Genomic DNA, 17,734 nt, shown 5'->3' on the forward strand with positions numbered 1-17,734 from the left:
TAATGGATATTACCACATGGGCTCAGGAACACTTCAGAAAACCATTGTCAGTGAACACAGTTCGTTGCTCCATCTACAAGTGCAAGTTAAAACTCTGCCATGCAAAGCGAAAGCCGTATATCAACAACACCCAGAAACACCGCCAGCTTCTCTGGGCCCGAGCTCATCTGAGATGGACTGACGCAAAGTGGAAAAGTGTCCTGTGGTCTGACTAGTCCACATTTCAAATTGTTTTTGGAAATCATGGACGTCGTGTCCTCCGGGCCAAACAGGAAAAGGACTGACCTTTATTGTTATCAGCACAGAGTTCAATAGCCAGCATCTCTGATGGTATGGGGGTGTGTTAGTGCCCATGGCATGGGTAACTTGCACATATGTGAAGGCACCATTAATGCTGAAAGGTACATACAGGTTTTGGAGCAATATATGCTGCCATCCAAGCAACGTTTTTCAGGGATGTCCCTGCTTATTTCAGAAAGACAATGCCAAGCCACATTCTGCATGTGTTACAACAGCGTGGCTTCGTAGTAAAAGAGTGCGGGTACTAGACTGGCCTGCCTGCCGTCCAGACCTGCATGTGTGGCGCATTATGAAGCGCAAAATACTACGGAGACCCCGGACTGTTGAGCAACTGAAGTTGTACATCAAGCAAGAATGGGAAAGAATTCCTACAAATCTTCAACAATTAGTGTCCTCAGTTCCCAAACGCTTATTGAGTGTTGTTAAAAGGAAAGTTGATGTAACACAGTGGTAAACATGCCCCTGTCCCAACTTCTTTGGAACGTGTTGCAGGCATCAAATTCAAAGTGAGTGAATATTTGCAAAAAACAAAGTTTATCTGTTTGAACATTAAATATCTTGTTTTTGTAGTGTATTCAATTGAATATAGGTTGAAAAGGATTTGCAAATTATCGTATTCTGTTTTTATTTACGTTTTACACAACATCCCAACTTCATTGAAATTGGGGTTGTACATAAATTGGCATTTTTCTGTTTTCACTTCATAAAGATTCTACTTAATTTATCATTACCTCATTAACGATGTAACTTGTTTTCATCATTTTACCTAAAGATGTGTGTTTACCTTATAGACATCATGATTGTCAAGAATGCTGTCAAAGTTTTTGTACATGTCATTTAACATGTCCACCACTTCCATTGGTGTGCTGTGGTGGCAGATTGTCGTGAAGCCCACGATGTCACTGAAGTAGACCGTAACTTCATCGAACAACTCTGGCTCCACTCGACCCGTCTCCTTTAGAGAACGCACCACCGGCCTGTGTTTGTAAAACACTTGGTATTAAGGGGTTATATGACTTAATTACATGTATATCTGCTTAAAAAATAAATTTAAACAAAAATTGGATTTAAACAAAGACAGAGAGTTTGACTGTTAAATCTGTGAAGTGAGAAAGTTCCAGAACTGTAGAACAAGCCTGGAAAATGCCTGGCCACCAAAGCTACAGGGATTACAAGATAGAATATTAAGCAGTCCAGTTGTAGAAGATCAGAGAGAAGATAAGATTGTAAGGTTGAAGAAGGTCAGATAGATAGGAAGGAGCAAGATGAGAGCTTTATTTACTCAGAGCTTTATATTTGAGGAGAATAATTTTAAGCTTGTGCAGTATTTTATGGGAAGTCAACAGACGTTTAGGAGAACTGGCCATAATGAATTAAAGTTTTAGCAGGACACGAGGAAAGATTAGCAATTTTGCGCAGGTGAAAGAAAGAGGTTTTAACAAGGGAGCCGACATTTTTAAATTTAAGTGCAGAATCAAGAATGACACCCAAATGTCAGACCACCGAAGAGGGAAACAAAACAATGTGATCAACTGAAAGAGTAAAGGAACCAGTTTTATGGAAAGTAAATTTAGCATTCATGAGTTGTGTTTCATCCAGTTTCTCATTTCTGATAGGTACAATTCTAGGTTACCAAGAGGTGTTTCACCTATGGAATTGTGATAAATCTGTACATCATCTGTATAACAATGAAAATTGAGGTTAAAACGCTGTATGATCTGACCAAAAAGAGGCAATGTAAACAATGAATAATAAAGGTCCGAGAACTGAACATCGCTTGTCTCTTTGAGTAAGAGCACAAATGGAGGAAATGTGTCCAGAGAGAGTAACAAATTGAGTAATATAACTGCTACAAACTACAAATTGTTTAAAACATATACCTGCTCAAACATGGAACACATATTAACAAATGTGTCAGATCTTTGAAGCTTTTATAACGCTTCTTATGAGGTAGTGTTTCTACAACAAAAAGATTCAACTGTGCTTTTATGTATGACCATGTGCTGATATGGACAATACTGGGACATCGTCCATTAGTGGACCATTTTCCTTAAAAAGAACTTTATGAATGTTTCTTTGTTAAGGTCTATTCACACTGATTCCATTTTTTATGGTCAAATCCTCAAGTTTTGAAAACAAGTAAATTAATGCCTGCTGGCTTTTCAGCATCAAAAATCAGGCTGACCAAGCTTGGTTGCAGCGCAAACAAACATGCATAAAGGTGGTGACAGAACTCATCTTGCTTGTGACAGAGCACAGACGTTTATAAAACAAGCAACATGCTGACTATCAAAAAGGCTGGAGAATGACAGGATGTTACAATGCCTGCATATAACCCATATAAAGTTTATTTAGGTGCATTCTGGCAGGTTCATTCCCACAAAAGACTCAAACTATTAGCTTCCATTACTAATGAGCACTCCTTTTAACGAAAGGTAAATAAGTAAAAGCAGTGCCTTAAACAGAAACTGTATCGAGTACTTGAATACCTGAGTACTAACACCTAATCAATACAGCCATGACAATTTATGTAAAAACACCAGATTAAAATATCACAAGTGGTCAGCATAGGGTTCTCCTTTAGCAGCTGTAGCCAGTCAGCAGCATGTCCATATTGTTCAACCTCTTTCTCTCTCTCTCACACACACACACACACACACACACACACACACACACACACACACACACACACACACACACACACACACACACACACTAACCACAGGCCAAGTAGAAGGAGAACAGAGTGAAGGGACAAACCACCTCCACATTTTCATTCCCTATGGGTTCACCTCAACACTACATGTGTAATATAAATCTGTAGGGGATGTGCAGGGGGTGTACAGTGAAGTCACTGTAAATGTGTTATTTTATATGTTCTTCACAGAAAATGAGCAAAGGCAAAGGAATCTAAGGGTGAAATAATAATAAATTGCATCACATCTTCTTTTGGCAAACATTGAAAATGAAGTCTTCAACACCACATAAGGGTTTTAACTTTCTGAAAGCCAGTGTGTGGTATGTGTGTAACTAACCCTGGCAGCAGCATGAAGTTGAGTTGGTCCGCTCGGTCTCTTTCTGCCTTGTACAGGGCAGTTCTCTCCTCCACCAGGTGCTCCAGGTTACGGGAGTACATCTGCAGCCGCCGGATCAGATTATCCATGTAGCTAGCATTGGCCTGGTTATTCAGGTTACTGTGCAAATACAAAAACTGTTAGGGTTGTATATTAAAGAAGAGAAAAGGTGAAACTGTGGTAAGTCTGTGTTTTGGTCAATAATAAAACATGCTGGAATTTACAGTGTACCAGCTTGTCCTTTTAGCTAAACAAACCTGAAAATTTTCCCCAAAATGTTCTCAATCTTCTTAAAGTCCGGCCTCTTCTCCGGATCCTCATCCCAACAGTTCTTAATCAGCACATACACCTTGACATGGACAAACATATGTTAAAATCTTGAATTCCATGAAAGGAAGTGAATCTACATCTACTGCTGAAATAGGAATTATACAAGGCAGTGTATGGCAACTCTGAAGAGTGACTTTCTTACAGTGTTTGGCTTTAGCTTACATTTAAATGACAAATTTCAGCTTGGACTAATGTTTGTGATTCAATAACAATGTGTATATATATATATATATATATATATATATATATATATATATATATATATATATATATATATCAATGAAGACAAAAATATTTCAAATCTATTCCTCAAACCAGAATTAGCAAAAAAATGTGTTAGACACTTCTTCTTACCTCTACTTCTTTCTCTCCAGCGGTCTCAAAGTTGAGATCTGGTCTGAAAATAGTGGGACCGCTTGGACACTGGATCTTGTACAGCTTCTCTAGAGAGGACAAGACAGGAAAAGAGAGTGAAAGAGGGTTGGAGAGAGAAAAGAGATACTGCAGCTGCAGACACTTGTGGAGTCTAATGGAGGTAATGTATGAACATAAATCTTGCTTTACTTGATCAAAAATCATCAACATCAAAGGAAAATGATGTTTGATTTCTGTAATATAATGATGTGTTTTGGATCAGTGTGTTGGGTTTTACCTGCTATATCAGAGCAGCTCTCAGTATAGAAAGGACACTTTCTCAGCATAATCTCTTGAGCAATGATAGCAAAACTGTAAACATCTCCCTTCTGAGAAGTACCCTGCACGCGCATGTGCTCTGGAGCTGTCCACAAGTCTGAGAAACAGACATAAATAGAGATAAGAAAAAAGAAACAAGGAGACAGATCGACAGCGAGAGAGAGAAAGGGAAGGTGAGAAAGAGAGAGAGAGAACAATAAAACACAAAAAATAATTATTCAAATTTCAATTTACTTATTTCAAATATATTTATTTCCACATAAATAAAATATATTACATCAACACAATTATTGCTTAAGTTAATAAACATAAAGACCAAACTGTGCTGATATATTTCATTCATGTGAAAATACTTACTTACTCAACTAATTCCTTTAGGTTAACAGACTCTCTAAAGTTAACATTAGTAATAAATAGAAAAATCCCATAGACAAGTATACCATACAATTAAAGCAAAAAAAGACAAACCTTTCCCTGGTGTCAGGATGGTGTTGCAGCCAAAGTCTGTGATTTTGACCACCATGCGATTGTCTACCACACAATTTGTGGACTTGAGCCTCCCATGCATCCCTATATTGCTGGTATGCAGGTAAGACAAGCCCTAATATCACCACAAGAGGGAGACACAAAGCGCACATTTAATGTTTATTTATGTTTCAGCTCTGGAAAGAATCCATTACAGTGCCTCATCACAGCTGCACAGCTACTTGAAAGTGGCAGCCATGCTTTAAACTGTGTGATCATTTCATGACATGCAACATATATGGTCAAAACAGAACAATAAAAATGGTCCATTACAACTTAGTTGTAATATAATCTTAATATGTTAAATCAATACTGAATGTTTCAGTATTGATGTAACAGAGATACAAGTTTTTGTTACAACAGTGAAGATATGCTTCTTTATGTCCCATTTTCTCTAGATTTTTGTACATACCTTTGCTATATCATTCATGACAGAGATTTTAAACTCCAGGTCCATAAAACTCTCCTCTGGATATGAGATTGTATCATTGAGGACATACTGATATCAAGAAACAAAAAACAAACACAATAAATATATGCTAGAGTAAATGAACCACCAATTTCCACTAAATGTGAACAGCAGCTATTATGCTTGAATGCAAGGTGCTTTGTATGCACTATTACCAAGAAATCTCATTTATGTTGCTCCTTTATGGGCCCCAAGTCATTTGCATGTGTGCAATGTGCATTAGGTAAAATTTAAAGCAACAATGACATCCATTGTTATATACCGATGTGTGGAGTGTCTGTGTCATTGGTTACAATGTTTCATGCAGATGAGTAGGAAAGACTGAGTGAGCAAACGTGTGTGTGTGTTTGTGTTACCCTGAGGGAACCTCTCTCGCAGTATTCAAACACGCCGAACACTCCATATTCATACTTCACTGTACCATAAAACTTAGTCAGATTATAGTAATCAACCCGAAGAAGCTGGGAGAAAGAGAGAGAGAGGGAAAAGGAAATGTAAGAGAAATGTTAATAATTCACTAATCAATAAAAGCAACAATCAATTATCTCCCTGTTTCATTTTAACATTGTTGTTTCTGCAACTAATTAACTTCATTTAAATGTCTACATGATTTAATCAACACAGTTAATGCCAAAAGTAAATGAACTATAGACACATTGATGTAATACATGTTTATAATGTGGTGTATATGTGATGTACATATTTGAGTCAAGCAAATCCAGAGCATTCAGAGACATTACATAACAGAAGGTGACCATTCGCTGGTTAAAAAATAAATGGAATAGCTTGTGACACTCAACATGGGGTCTGTTAAAGGGGAGTCTCAATAGAAAGAGCCTATCAATAGAAATAGCCAATCAATTTGCTGGTAAAGACACAGATGGTAAAAGCCTTGTGGAGATATGCATAGAACAATAGCCAGAACAATCCCAGAGAAATACCAGAAAATACCTCATTTATGTGTGTTATGTAAGCCAAATCATACAACTTACTGAAGCAATTGTCAGATATTACCATTTACTTTATTAGTGATTTCTAATGTATTTGAAGTCTTTTTCTGCAACCTGGACTTACGGAGTTGGAAATAACTTAAATAATGTCTTCAGAGCGGACAGACCTTTGTATAAGGTCTTTGATTACATCGACTGAATGAGTAATAAGTAGTAATATTGATACAGTAACACTGTAGATAGGTGAACTGGGTCATACTAGACCTAAAATAGCAAAATAACAAAAAAAGTTTTATGTAATTTTCCTATGTCAATCTTTTTCCACAGTTGAATATCCCATGGAATAATAATCTGAATCACATTTTGACCTAAATGTCAGTCCAGACAGATATACCCTAGCCAGCCAGGATGTGTAAATAAGAAAAATCTCATGACAGACACATTTTTAAGTGCGAATAATGGACAGATTAGGTACATAACAGAGGGAAATAGTACAAGGAGAGTTTTACAGAACTTACACTTTTACAGAACTTACAGAATTTAGTTCAATGCGTTGGTCCTCTGAGAAATTTCCATCTGATTGCCTCAGCTCTTTGAGGATGACAGGCTAAAGAGAGGGAAAGAGAGAAAAGATAGCAAGAGATATAGAGATGAAAAGAGTGAGACATAAAGCTAGGTAGTGAGTGATAGGAGGGCATTGAGAATTTTGCTAGCACTTTATTAGGAATACATCCTTGTGCCTACACTAATTATTCATTAAGTGTTATCCACTTACTATAGAGGTAAAGCTGGGTCACTTTGTAGTTCTTCAATTACAGACTGTAGTCCATCTGTTTCTCTGCATGCTTCATCAGCCCTTTTTCACCCTGTCGTTCAGTGGTCAGGACAAGTATTATCTGGATGTTGGATCATTCTCAGCATTGCAGTAACATTGATGTGGTGGCGATGTGTTATTGTGTGTTGTGCTGGTACGAGTGGGTCAGACACAGCAGCGCTGCTGGAGTTTTTAAACACTGTGTCCACTCACCCGTCCACTCTAATAGACACTCCTACCTTGTTGATCCACCTTGTAGATGTAAAGTCAAAGACAGTAGCTCATCATTTGCTGTGCAGTTTGTGTTGGTCATCCTCTAGTCCTTCATCAGTGGTCCTATGACGCTGTTGGCTGGATATTTTAGGTAGGTGGACTATTCTCATTCCAGCAGTGACACAGTGAGGTATTTAAAAACTTCAGCAGCACTGCTGTCTGATCCACTCCAGCGCAACACACATGCTATTACCCCACCACCACATCAGTGCTGTTGCAGTGCTGATGCCACCCAAATAGTACGTGCTCTTTGGTGTTCCTGTGGGGGTCCTGACCACCGAAGAACAGGGTAAAAGGGGGCTAACAAAGTATGCAGAGAATTGAATGAATTACAGTCTGTAATTGCAGAAGTACAAAGTGCACCTATATGGTAAGTGGAGCTGATAAATGGACAAAGAGCACAAAAACAAGGAGACATTACTAATATAATGCTTGGTGAAAGAAAGTCATAAATTTGGGTTAACCATCTATGACTTTACAACCATTTAATTATTCTGGAAAGCATTTTGGAAATGTATTAATGTATTACTGAACCAAATTTTTACAGATATTCAATGTGATTTCATCATTTAGGTACAATTCAGAATTCTCAAAACAATACGCTAAGGTTTTCCACATCTAAAAACATTTGAGCACATGAGCACATACATTTACAGGTATTACTATAATCGATTATAATTGACTCTGATGTTCCAGAATTGATGTTGTTGATCATCATGCATTTATGCATTCAACTACATATTCTTGAGAAATTGGAATTATATTAATAGTATGATGCCCACCATAAAGATGGCATCTATTCAGTGTAACTCACATCTACAAACTCAATTTTATAAAGTTCTGACAGTAGGTAAAATGCCAGAAAACCAGAATGCAAAACTGCATGAGCAAGTAGTCCAACAGCCTAAGAACACCATTTCAACATCTACACTGCATAACTTTATTAAAAGACTGAAAGAATTCAGAGAAATCTCTGTCTGTAAAGATCAAGGCCAAAAACTACTATTAAATGTCTGTGACCTCAGATGACACCACCTTAAAAATCCATGCTGCTGTAACAAATATAATGGAAAAAACTACCACAGCTGGTCTTCTCAGTCCCAAATGTTTACTGAACATTGTTATAAGGAAAGGTGATGTAACACAGGGGCATTTTGCTTTTTGGGCAGCAAATTCAGAATGTGTTTTAAAGTGTTAATCTAAAAAACAAAGTTAAGTAGCTGAAACAGTAAATATGTTTTTTTTGTACTGTTTAAAGTTGATTTCAGGTCTAAAAGCATTTGAAATTCTTGCTGTCTGTTTTTATTTGCATTTTTTCCTCTTGCCCCAAACTTTTTGGAATTGGGTCTGTATAAGCACTCATTGTCCAGACTTAGCTCGGCTTTATAACTACAGAAAAAAACAAGCACAAAGTCAGATAAAGAAGCAAAAAGTAAGACCTTTTTGTCGTAGCGACCTTTCCGGACTTGATAGGTGCTGTCTCTCCTCTTATCCTCATCGATCTGACAAAGACAGAAACAAAACAAACATAAATGGTTATTGATACACAGAGTGTACATACCTAAGAGAGTAATAAGGATGACATGAAGAAAGATACATCGGAAGAATGGTTATGAATAGTTATACTAATAATTCATAAATGTGATGTGTGCAACACAGCCCACAACCAACATTGGCAACTTCCCCTCTCTCTGAGTTATGGGAAGATATAATGTTATACTCAATCTGTTTTCAACTCAACCTATTGGGTTGTGATTGCCCTGTAAGGACCATTACAAAGTGGATGTTTCCAGTTATATAATCAGACTGAATCATGTTTGAAGCTGTAAAATATTGGACATACATATTAGAATTCTGTACAAATGCAACAAGTTATTAAAAACCATTAAACATTAGTGTGTTTTATCATACAGTCTTTGTGGCCACTTCACATCATGCTTAACAACAACCATTAAATATCCCACCCAGCTTAGAGTGAGATATAGATGTTAGGGATGTTCGCTTCTTAGCGCCTGAGGTTTGTGGTGTTTGCAAATTTCTTTGACCAAAATAAGATTTAAGGGAAATACTATATTGCCTTGAGTGGGTTAATGCCTTCAATCTGTTCATCTGTTCATGTGTGTGTGTATGTGTATGTTACTTTGAGAGAGATGAGGTTTGTCTCTCTGTAGTCTACTGGTATAATGAGGTCTGGGCTTATATGAGACCATTTCTTCTGCATGTAGCGTTGCTTCCTGTTCTGTCTGAAGACACACACACACACAGAAACACAAACATCACATACACACGTGCAGCACACACACACACACAGTGAACAGTGACAAACATGAGAAAAATATGAGCAAAATGAACACATACTAAAATCATCATTACAACCTGTTTTATGAGTAGGTATCAGGTCAATTTAAACCAACAGCACTGGAGTTTCTGGAGTGAGAAAATGTATGGCTGACCTCAGCACCTGGTGTTTTATTACACTTAAAAAGGTTCCCAATTTGCTTCATTCAAATGTGCACATCTTTTCTGACTGAAAGAAATGACAACACAATTACTGCCAAAAGGAAAATCAAAGATAGAACTGTGTTGATGTAAAATTATTTTACTCATGATGTACACATTTGAACCAAGTAAACTCAATGTGTCTCAGATGACAACTAAGTGGAAGTTAGTGTGGCTCTGAAGCAGCAAGGACAAAATCTTCAATCCATCATGCTCCAGTCACTGTGTTTCTAATTGGACCTCAAAGGTTGAAATGCAGATTTTTGCTAATTAAGTAACGACAAAGTGTAATACTTATGTGATATTTATTAGGCAAATTGTTACATAGGTAGCATAACGCCACTGTCCAAAAAAAACTCCATTTCTCCATATCTCCATTTCAGATTTTCATTTTTCTAAATCATTTGAGCACAGATGGTGCCCTTTAGACTGTGTAAAAAATTAAATAATGAACGGACCAACAGAAATGCTCCACAATTGCTCAGAATAAAATCCCTTCACATTAGCATATAATAAATGTAAAAAACATATACCTATATCTAGATGTTCAAATATATTTAAACATATTAACAAAGAGAAAACATTATAAAATACTTATTATATATATAAGTCCATATTATAAAGCATGCTTCTCTTACCTATAGAAGAGTAAAGCAATAGCAGTGACAAGTACAACGCTAATGGCAAGCACAATAACAATGATATCTTGTATCTGCAGGCCTGCAAGATACATCACACACACACACACACAAACACACACACACACAAAATCATATATAAGCATCACAGTAGAAGAAAACAATTGGACTGCTAATATCAATTATATGAGCAATCAAGTATCTTTTGGCAAATAATCAAATAATCAAGCAATGAAAATGGGCTTAAGAGAACAAAAATTGTGCCGAGATTTCATAACACTGAAAACAATTTATATATGTATATATATATATATATATATATATATGGATGAATGGAATACTACGTGGCACCACAAAAATGTGTGTGTATCAGGCTCTGTTTATTACTGAAAGAGACATGCATATTTTAAATATGCATTATCAGGGTATGTGCAGGTATCATAAAATTCAACATGGCACTGCAAAAATCCATTAGGTATTATATGGGAATTTTAATGTTTTGTTCGATGAACATATCTGAATATTTTTGAACGGGCTTGTTAGACTAATAGATGTCTGCCATTCTTTTCAGACCTTATGAAACAAATGTCTTTCTACAAATACACTTTAACTTCATATACACTCAAACTACATCTACAAACGTAAGTGCATTTGTGAGATCCTGCTGTATGTAAACTGACAACTATTTCCTCTTTTTCAGTGACACACAAAAAAGCAATTTGAGTATTTTCAGCCTGCCAAATTATGACCTGCAAAATGAATCTACAAAACAGTGGTATGTTTTGTACCATGTTATGTAATGTTTCATTATTATTAACAAATGAAAATGAAAAAGGCCACATTATTACCATTTCCAGGTTTGTCATCAGGCAGACGAGAGCCACGCCAGGGCAGGTCAGGATTACTATGGGTTAGTGTGGTTTTGTTGGTGGAGGTGTCAAACACAAATAACGTCTTAAACTAGAGAAAACAATAAAAAGAATGAAAGAAGTTTATATGCTCATAAGATTACAAGGATCAGAACTGCAGGTTTTTAAAAGATCAAGCAGGATTGTTAATTCAGTTTTTTCAACTCATACCCATGGTATAACAAACATACTCATTGTATAACATCTCTGGAATGCCGTATGTGGGGTTTTAAACAAATTAGTTACTCAGCAATAAACCTCAAAGGAAATTTACATAATTGTCCACTAACCCCAGATGTAGTCAACTAGTCAAGACATGTTTGTTGTCCAAATTGTAGGACACAGTGTGACTGTGAACTGTAAAAATTAAGAAACATTCACTGTGTAGCTCATGAGAAGGAAACCATTTTAGACAACATGTGTTGAATTCCCACTTTGTAGTTCAGCCATACTTTGTCCTTAACCACATCAACAATTATATTTAATGAAGATCTTGATGTGGTTCAAGCGGGCTTAAGGACGTTTTGGGCCTCTACAGTATTTATGGAAAAAATTTACTTGACTATTGCCTTCTAGTGTTTGCTAGCAACATTAACCTGATAGCTTCAGTGTAAAGGAGCAACATCTGGGTACAAAACATGTCTTGCCTGCTTAACTACATCTAGAGTAAGGGGAACAAATTTAATTGTGTTGCTGAGCTATTCCTTTAAGATTAATAATTCAACAGCAGTTAAGTTGTAAATAACTACATACATAGATTTGAACCCCATATTAGAATCCCAGGTTTAATATATACAAAGGTTTATTCTCCAGTAACGTCAGGGATTTCAGTGCAAACTGGTTGAGCTATTTTTAGGAAGTATGTAACAAAACTGGCCTGTTCATTGCTATGCTGCTGTTGTAAACACATTTTGATACTTACAGCCAAATGATGAAGAAATGCTAGAAATGTACAGGGTGGGCCATTTATATGGATACACCCAAATAAAATGGGAATGGTTGGTGATATTAACTTCCTGTTTGTGGATTGGTCGTCGTGGACCATTGTTTTTATTGTGAAATTCTCAATAAGTTTAATGTGTCACATGACCCTCTTCCCATTGAAAAAACTAAAGTTGGATCCAAAATGTCTGACTTCAAAATGGCCACCATGGTCACCACCCATCTTGAAAAGATGTCCCCCTCCCATATACTAATGTGCCACAAACAGGAAGTTAATATCACCAACCATTCCCATTTTATTTGGGTGTATCCATATAAATGGCCCACCCTGTACTATGATTCTGTAACAGCATTACAACTCCTCAGAATGACCTGATGTGTGCTTGTTGTATACATCAATGAGAAGTTCATATCTCTGTCTCCGTATTCATCCAAGACATAATGACCTCCAATTCCTGGTCATAAATACACACATACGAACACGCATAAGACACACTTTTACAATCACATACAAACAAGCACAAAGATGTGTTAAAAATATTTCTATCAGGTGAAGAAATACATAGACATATACATGCACATAGAAATATACCTACAGACAGAGTTGGACAATGGCAATTATAAACTACTGCAGTGAAAACATTTGAAGATCCAGAGTGATAAATAAATTCAAATTTGGCCCATAAAACAGAGAGAGAGAGAGAGAGAGAGAGAAAGAGAGAGAGATGACACAGACCATAAATTCAGCCTTGTAATAAATGCTGCCTTGTATATAAAATATATCTCTGGCAGTCAATTGTAGATTTTGGTTTTATTGTAATGTCAAAAGTTAAGGTAATCACTTTAGACAGCCCAAATACACTCACTGGCCACTTTATTAGGTACACTAGTAAAAAGGGTGGACCCCCTTTCGCCTGCAGAACTGCCTTAATTCTTTGTGGCATACTTTCACCAAGGTGTTGGAAACATTCCTCAGAGATTTTGTTTATTTATTTGAGTCACTGTTGCCTTTCTATCATCTCGAACCAGTCTGCCCTTTCTCCTCTGACCTCTCACATCAACAAGGCATTTTTGTCCACACAACTGGATATTTTCTCTTTTTCAGACCATTCTCTGTAAACCCTAGAGATGGTTGTGCGTGAAAATCCCAGTAGATCAGCAGTTTCTGAAATACTCAGACCAGCCCGTCTGGCACCAACAACCACGCCACGTTCAAAGTCACTTAAATCACCTTTCTTCCCCATTCTGATGCTCGGTTTGCACTTCAGCAAGTTGTCTTGACCACCTCTACATGCCTAAATGCATTGGGTTGCAGCCATGTGATTGGCTGATTAGCTATTTGCATTAACAAGCAACTGAGTACCTAATAAAGTGGCCGGTGAATGTACATTGTTTTTTAGTGCTTAGTCAACAAAAAGAAAAAAGGATCCCTAATTTTCTGCATCAGTTTTGAAAATTTTAGACAAACGTCTGAAGTTACGTAAAATCCTGAAAACACATAAAAAGATTTCAATGTATGCACAATTAATGTCTATATTTTAATTAATATGCAACACAAGGTAAAATGAATTTTAAAGGGAAAAAAGACATTTTTAACATTTTCCTGACCGCCAATTTGAACCATTTCTGTAGAACGACCCATACATCATAGACAGTACTCAGGTGCACCATGAATTGTATCTCTGTCATTACTGCTATGTGAGTTTCAGCAATAAAACACATTGTTAAGGGATGCAATGACAGAGCGGCTCAATTACCTTGCATGCACAGCACCATAGTGACGTAATTACAGGGACAGGAACACAGTATTAGAAGCCGAACAAATACTTCCTTTTGTTGGGCTTGAAACAATTTTCTCTCCAGTGGAGAATTAATAACTTTACCATTTGGCAAAATCCCCAATTACAAAATGGTCAGGTGCACAGCTCAAAAATTACTCAATACTATTAAAATGCTTTAACAGTGAGGAATGTTTTCACTCTGTGTTTTGTGTAAAATGCTTAGAGTGGACAGAACGGCACATTTTTAAAATTATAATTATAACAGGACTGTGTAAAAGCACCTTAGTGTGCACCTAAGAAATGTATGAACATTTCCAGCCTTAAAAAGCAGAGCTACATCACACTTATCCAGTCAATAAATGACAATGAATGTTACAGGCTTACGTGACCAGTGCTTATTCCACAAATCCAAACTGAACATCAAATTCTCAGGGCATCCCTAATACTTTCTCTTTGAGGACAATTATAATTTTCTACTGTCATGCTTTCTTATACCATGCCTGAGCCCCCGAAAGCCCTCCCCACACCCTCTAATTGGCAGCCCTAACATATTTGGCTGGACAGCAACAAATCCTTTAATTTTCACTGTTGCCATAGTTACTGCTCTTGGCCTTTTTACCTTTGTGGGGCAATATGTCCAAATAAGAGAATCAGGACATGAGACAACACAGGAAAATATAACATGGAAAAAAAACTAGCACTGTACCATTGAAGCTGATGTTTCTGAAGGGGTTGTCCCCAGTGATGTTGAGTGTGCTTGCTAAACCCCCACTCTGACCTGGAGCTAGCATATTCCTCATCACCTCACTAAAGAGGAGTACAGCGTCATGGTAACCTGCTACATAATCGTTAAGAACCTGGAGGGGAGAGAGAGCGAGAGAGAGACAGACAGACCTAATGTCATTCTTACACATACATAACATTATATTGCCACACGTTGGGTTTTATTGTTTAAAGAGATTATAGATAATGACTTATATATGTTCATCTGTAAGCTAATTATTCAGTTTTGGATCTTTAGACTTATCATGCAATGACTAATGATTTTGGAAACTACAAAGAAACTAATATGTACATTACAATACTGTGCAAAATCCAGAGACCACTCTTCATGTAATTACATTTTTTTCATATTACAATGAAATGGGAAAACACAGAAAACATATATTTATCAGAAAATTATACTGAAACCTGTGCTAAACTCTGTTTAGTGTTTCCATACTTTTTCTTTATTACAAATTGTATTCTTTCTGGGAGAGTTTTTCAAAGAGATCTACAGGAATATTCTTCCACACCTCCAAAGTTCTGTCGTACAAGCTAGTTGCATTCTCCAAGTAATCTCAAACACATTCAATTACTTTGAGGTGTATTTTCTTTTGACTTTCCCCTTCCTTATGCAAGTGGATTATCTTACATCTAATCCTCTATCTATCTCCTTAAAATCAGCTGAAAAATGAATTTCTTGTGTTTTGGACGCTCTGACTGGACATTAGATAAATAAGCGTTGTCCTCTGACTTTTGCACAGTACAGTATCGAGTTATGTGAGTAACTAAAGTGTTGGTCCATATATATGCCCTTAGAGAATACAGGGGTTTAACACCACACAAAAGGCTTTGACATGTCTCAAAGCCATATGAAGCAATGCATTTCATTATTCAGCTGTTATGTTAAAGATGGCTGCCAGATTTTGAAGGATCTTTTATTCAGTTTAGAAACTGGGCATATGTTTTCTAGTGCTCATCTTGTGTATTCTTCCAGACCTTCAATTACCCACACTCGCAAGTTTTGAAAACTATTTGAAAAAGCCACAAGAAAATGCTGCAGCACCAGAACCAGAGTTTATAATGAAAGGTAAGTTATTACTGATTATTAATAATTACTGTAAAACAAATGTTGATGTTGACAGCATATGGTAGTTTTTAAAGAATATGATGATAAACCAGCAGAAGAAAAATGTGTGTTCTAAGCCAAGCACTGACATGTCAGTACAGCCTACTAAGGCTGTCTTGATTGTGCATGACCAAGTGCTGAACACAATCTTTTGTATTCCAGTGGTAGAAAGACCCTGCAGCCTTTACTTTAAGACGTTTATTGTCTATGTATGTAGTAACTGATTGTCTTACTACGTTCAATTCCTGCTGACTCTCCAGCAGAATTTTATTGCAGCTATACTCAGATTCACCATATTCCACTTGATTTTGTTCATTGTTTTCTTTTGTTCATATAACAACTTGCAATATGGGTAATTTTCTGTATGGACCATTCACCGAATTGGCAAACTGTGGTCCCAGTGTAAAAAACAATAAAGTATTCAGACTTTAAATATTTACAAGGATTATGTTATGGTCTATTTAGACCCAAATGAGATAGTAATGAGCTAAATATATACAAAACAATTATTTTTGTCTAAAATCCAAGTCAGTAAAGTGAAATCATTTTCAGCTCTGTCTTTTGAACCTGTTGGGTAGAATGATACTTATACGTTGTATTTTTAAACACTACACACAAGTTCGGACTGAAAATCAAGGGTAATTCTCTTGACTACTAAGGTGAAATGCAACAGAGAAATGGCATGAGTGTGTATATGTGTGCACTTACAGTCCAGTTGCCAATCAGAGTGTAGTTCCTCATATCGTGCATGGTCAGCACTAGTACGTCCCTCATGTAGTCAAATGATGATTCATTGAGGTGATAGCCGTTACTGAACAACAGAAAAAATTATGATAAACTTACGCTTTGTGCCTCCATGGTGAATAACAAACAGTGAATTATTTATTAGAAGAAAACTTGAATAAAGATACACTCAGTTCTGTAGACAGAGACAGAAAGCTTATTATTATTAAACACTTTTTGTGATAAAAATATTAAACATAAAATGCAGTAGTACATGTTAGTTGTGAAGTGAACTCAATTTTCTCCAGGCCCAATGGATGAGTTCTTATATACACTTTAGGTTGCTTCTATAAACTTCCAGGTGACCTATAGCCTAACCAACCACGGTGTTCTTATGTGAAAATTTCTTTTTGCCCTTTTGACTCATATGTCCTCTAAGCTTGCCTGAAAACAAATCTTAGGATTTTTTTTTATTAAACCACATTGCTAAAAAGTGAGTTTTTATCATTTGGTCTTGGTCTACGGTACAACCATGAAAAATTTCAGCACACATTCTGTAGCATTTTTCTTACCAGAGTAAATTTAGTTCTTGGTTTTAAATGGGTTAAACATGAAAACAGGCAGAGCAGACTCACTTGAAAATGTCTATAAGGATGAAGAGAATGTCCTTGTTAACATTCGTCCCGTTCTTAATGTAGAAAATGTCATCTGGGGTTCCACATGTGATGAAAACTAGATAAAAAAAAACAGAAGGAAATGGAAACTGAAAAAGCTGTGATCACCTCACAGCAAGAGAATCTATTCTGGTATGCTCAGCTTTTCTCAGATGTGTTTTCTCAGTGAATTGTATATACAAAGTACATCAAGAAACACAAAAAAACATTTCATGGCAATACATCTAATCACAAAAATTAAGATATATAC

At 36.5% G+C, this 17,734-nt stretch overlaps 1 protein-coding gene across 1 annotated transcript in view; it reads right to left on the minus strand.

Moving 5' to 3' along the window:
* Positions 1-17,734, minus strand: part of LOC108439124 (heat-stable enterotoxin receptor) — a 37,267-nt gene that overhangs the window by 8,832 nt on the left and 10,701 nt on the right. Inside the window, exons 7-23 of the mRNA XM_017717342.2 lie at positions 17,446-17,542; positions 16,796-16,898; positions 14,903-15,053; positions 12,788-12,870; positions 11,414-11,525; positions 10,566-10,647; positions 9,569-9,671; positions 8,868-8,930; positions 6,877-6,948; positions 5,748-5,852; positions 5,335-5,421; positions 4,866-4,998; positions 4,357-4,494; positions 4,059-4,147; positions 3,632-3,723; positions 3,336-3,494; positions 1,085-1,277 (exon numbers count right to left, since the gene is read on the minus strand). Coding sequence (XP_017572831.1) covers positions 1,085-1,277; positions 3,336-3,494; positions 3,632-3,723; positions 4,059-4,147; positions 4,357-4,494; positions 4,866-4,998; positions 5,335-5,421; positions 5,748-5,852; positions 6,877-6,948; positions 8,868-8,930; positions 9,569-9,671; positions 10,566-10,647; positions 11,414-11,525; positions 12,788-12,870; positions 14,903-15,053; positions 16,796-16,898; positions 17,446-17,542 — 1,862 coding nt within the window. The remainder of the gene's footprint in view (positions 1-1,084; positions 1,278-3,335; positions 3,495-3,631; positions 3,724-4,058; positions 4,148-4,356; positions 4,495-4,865; positions 4,999-5,334; positions 5,422-5,747; positions 5,853-6,876; positions 6,949-8,867; positions 8,931-9,568; positions 9,672-10,565; positions 10,648-11,413; positions 11,526-12,787; positions 12,871-14,902; positions 15,054-16,795; positions 16,899-17,445; positions 17,543-17,734) is intronic.

Source organism: Pygocentrus nattereri, chromosome 1 (genome assembly GCF_015220715.1).
Source record: "Pygocentrus nattereri isolate fPygNat1 chromosome 1, fPygNat1.pri, whole genome shotgun sequence".
In the NCBI taxonomy this organism is placed as follows: domain Eukaryota; kingdom Metazoa; phylum Chordata; class Actinopteri; order Characiformes; family Serrasalmidae; genus Pygocentrus; species Pygocentrus nattereri.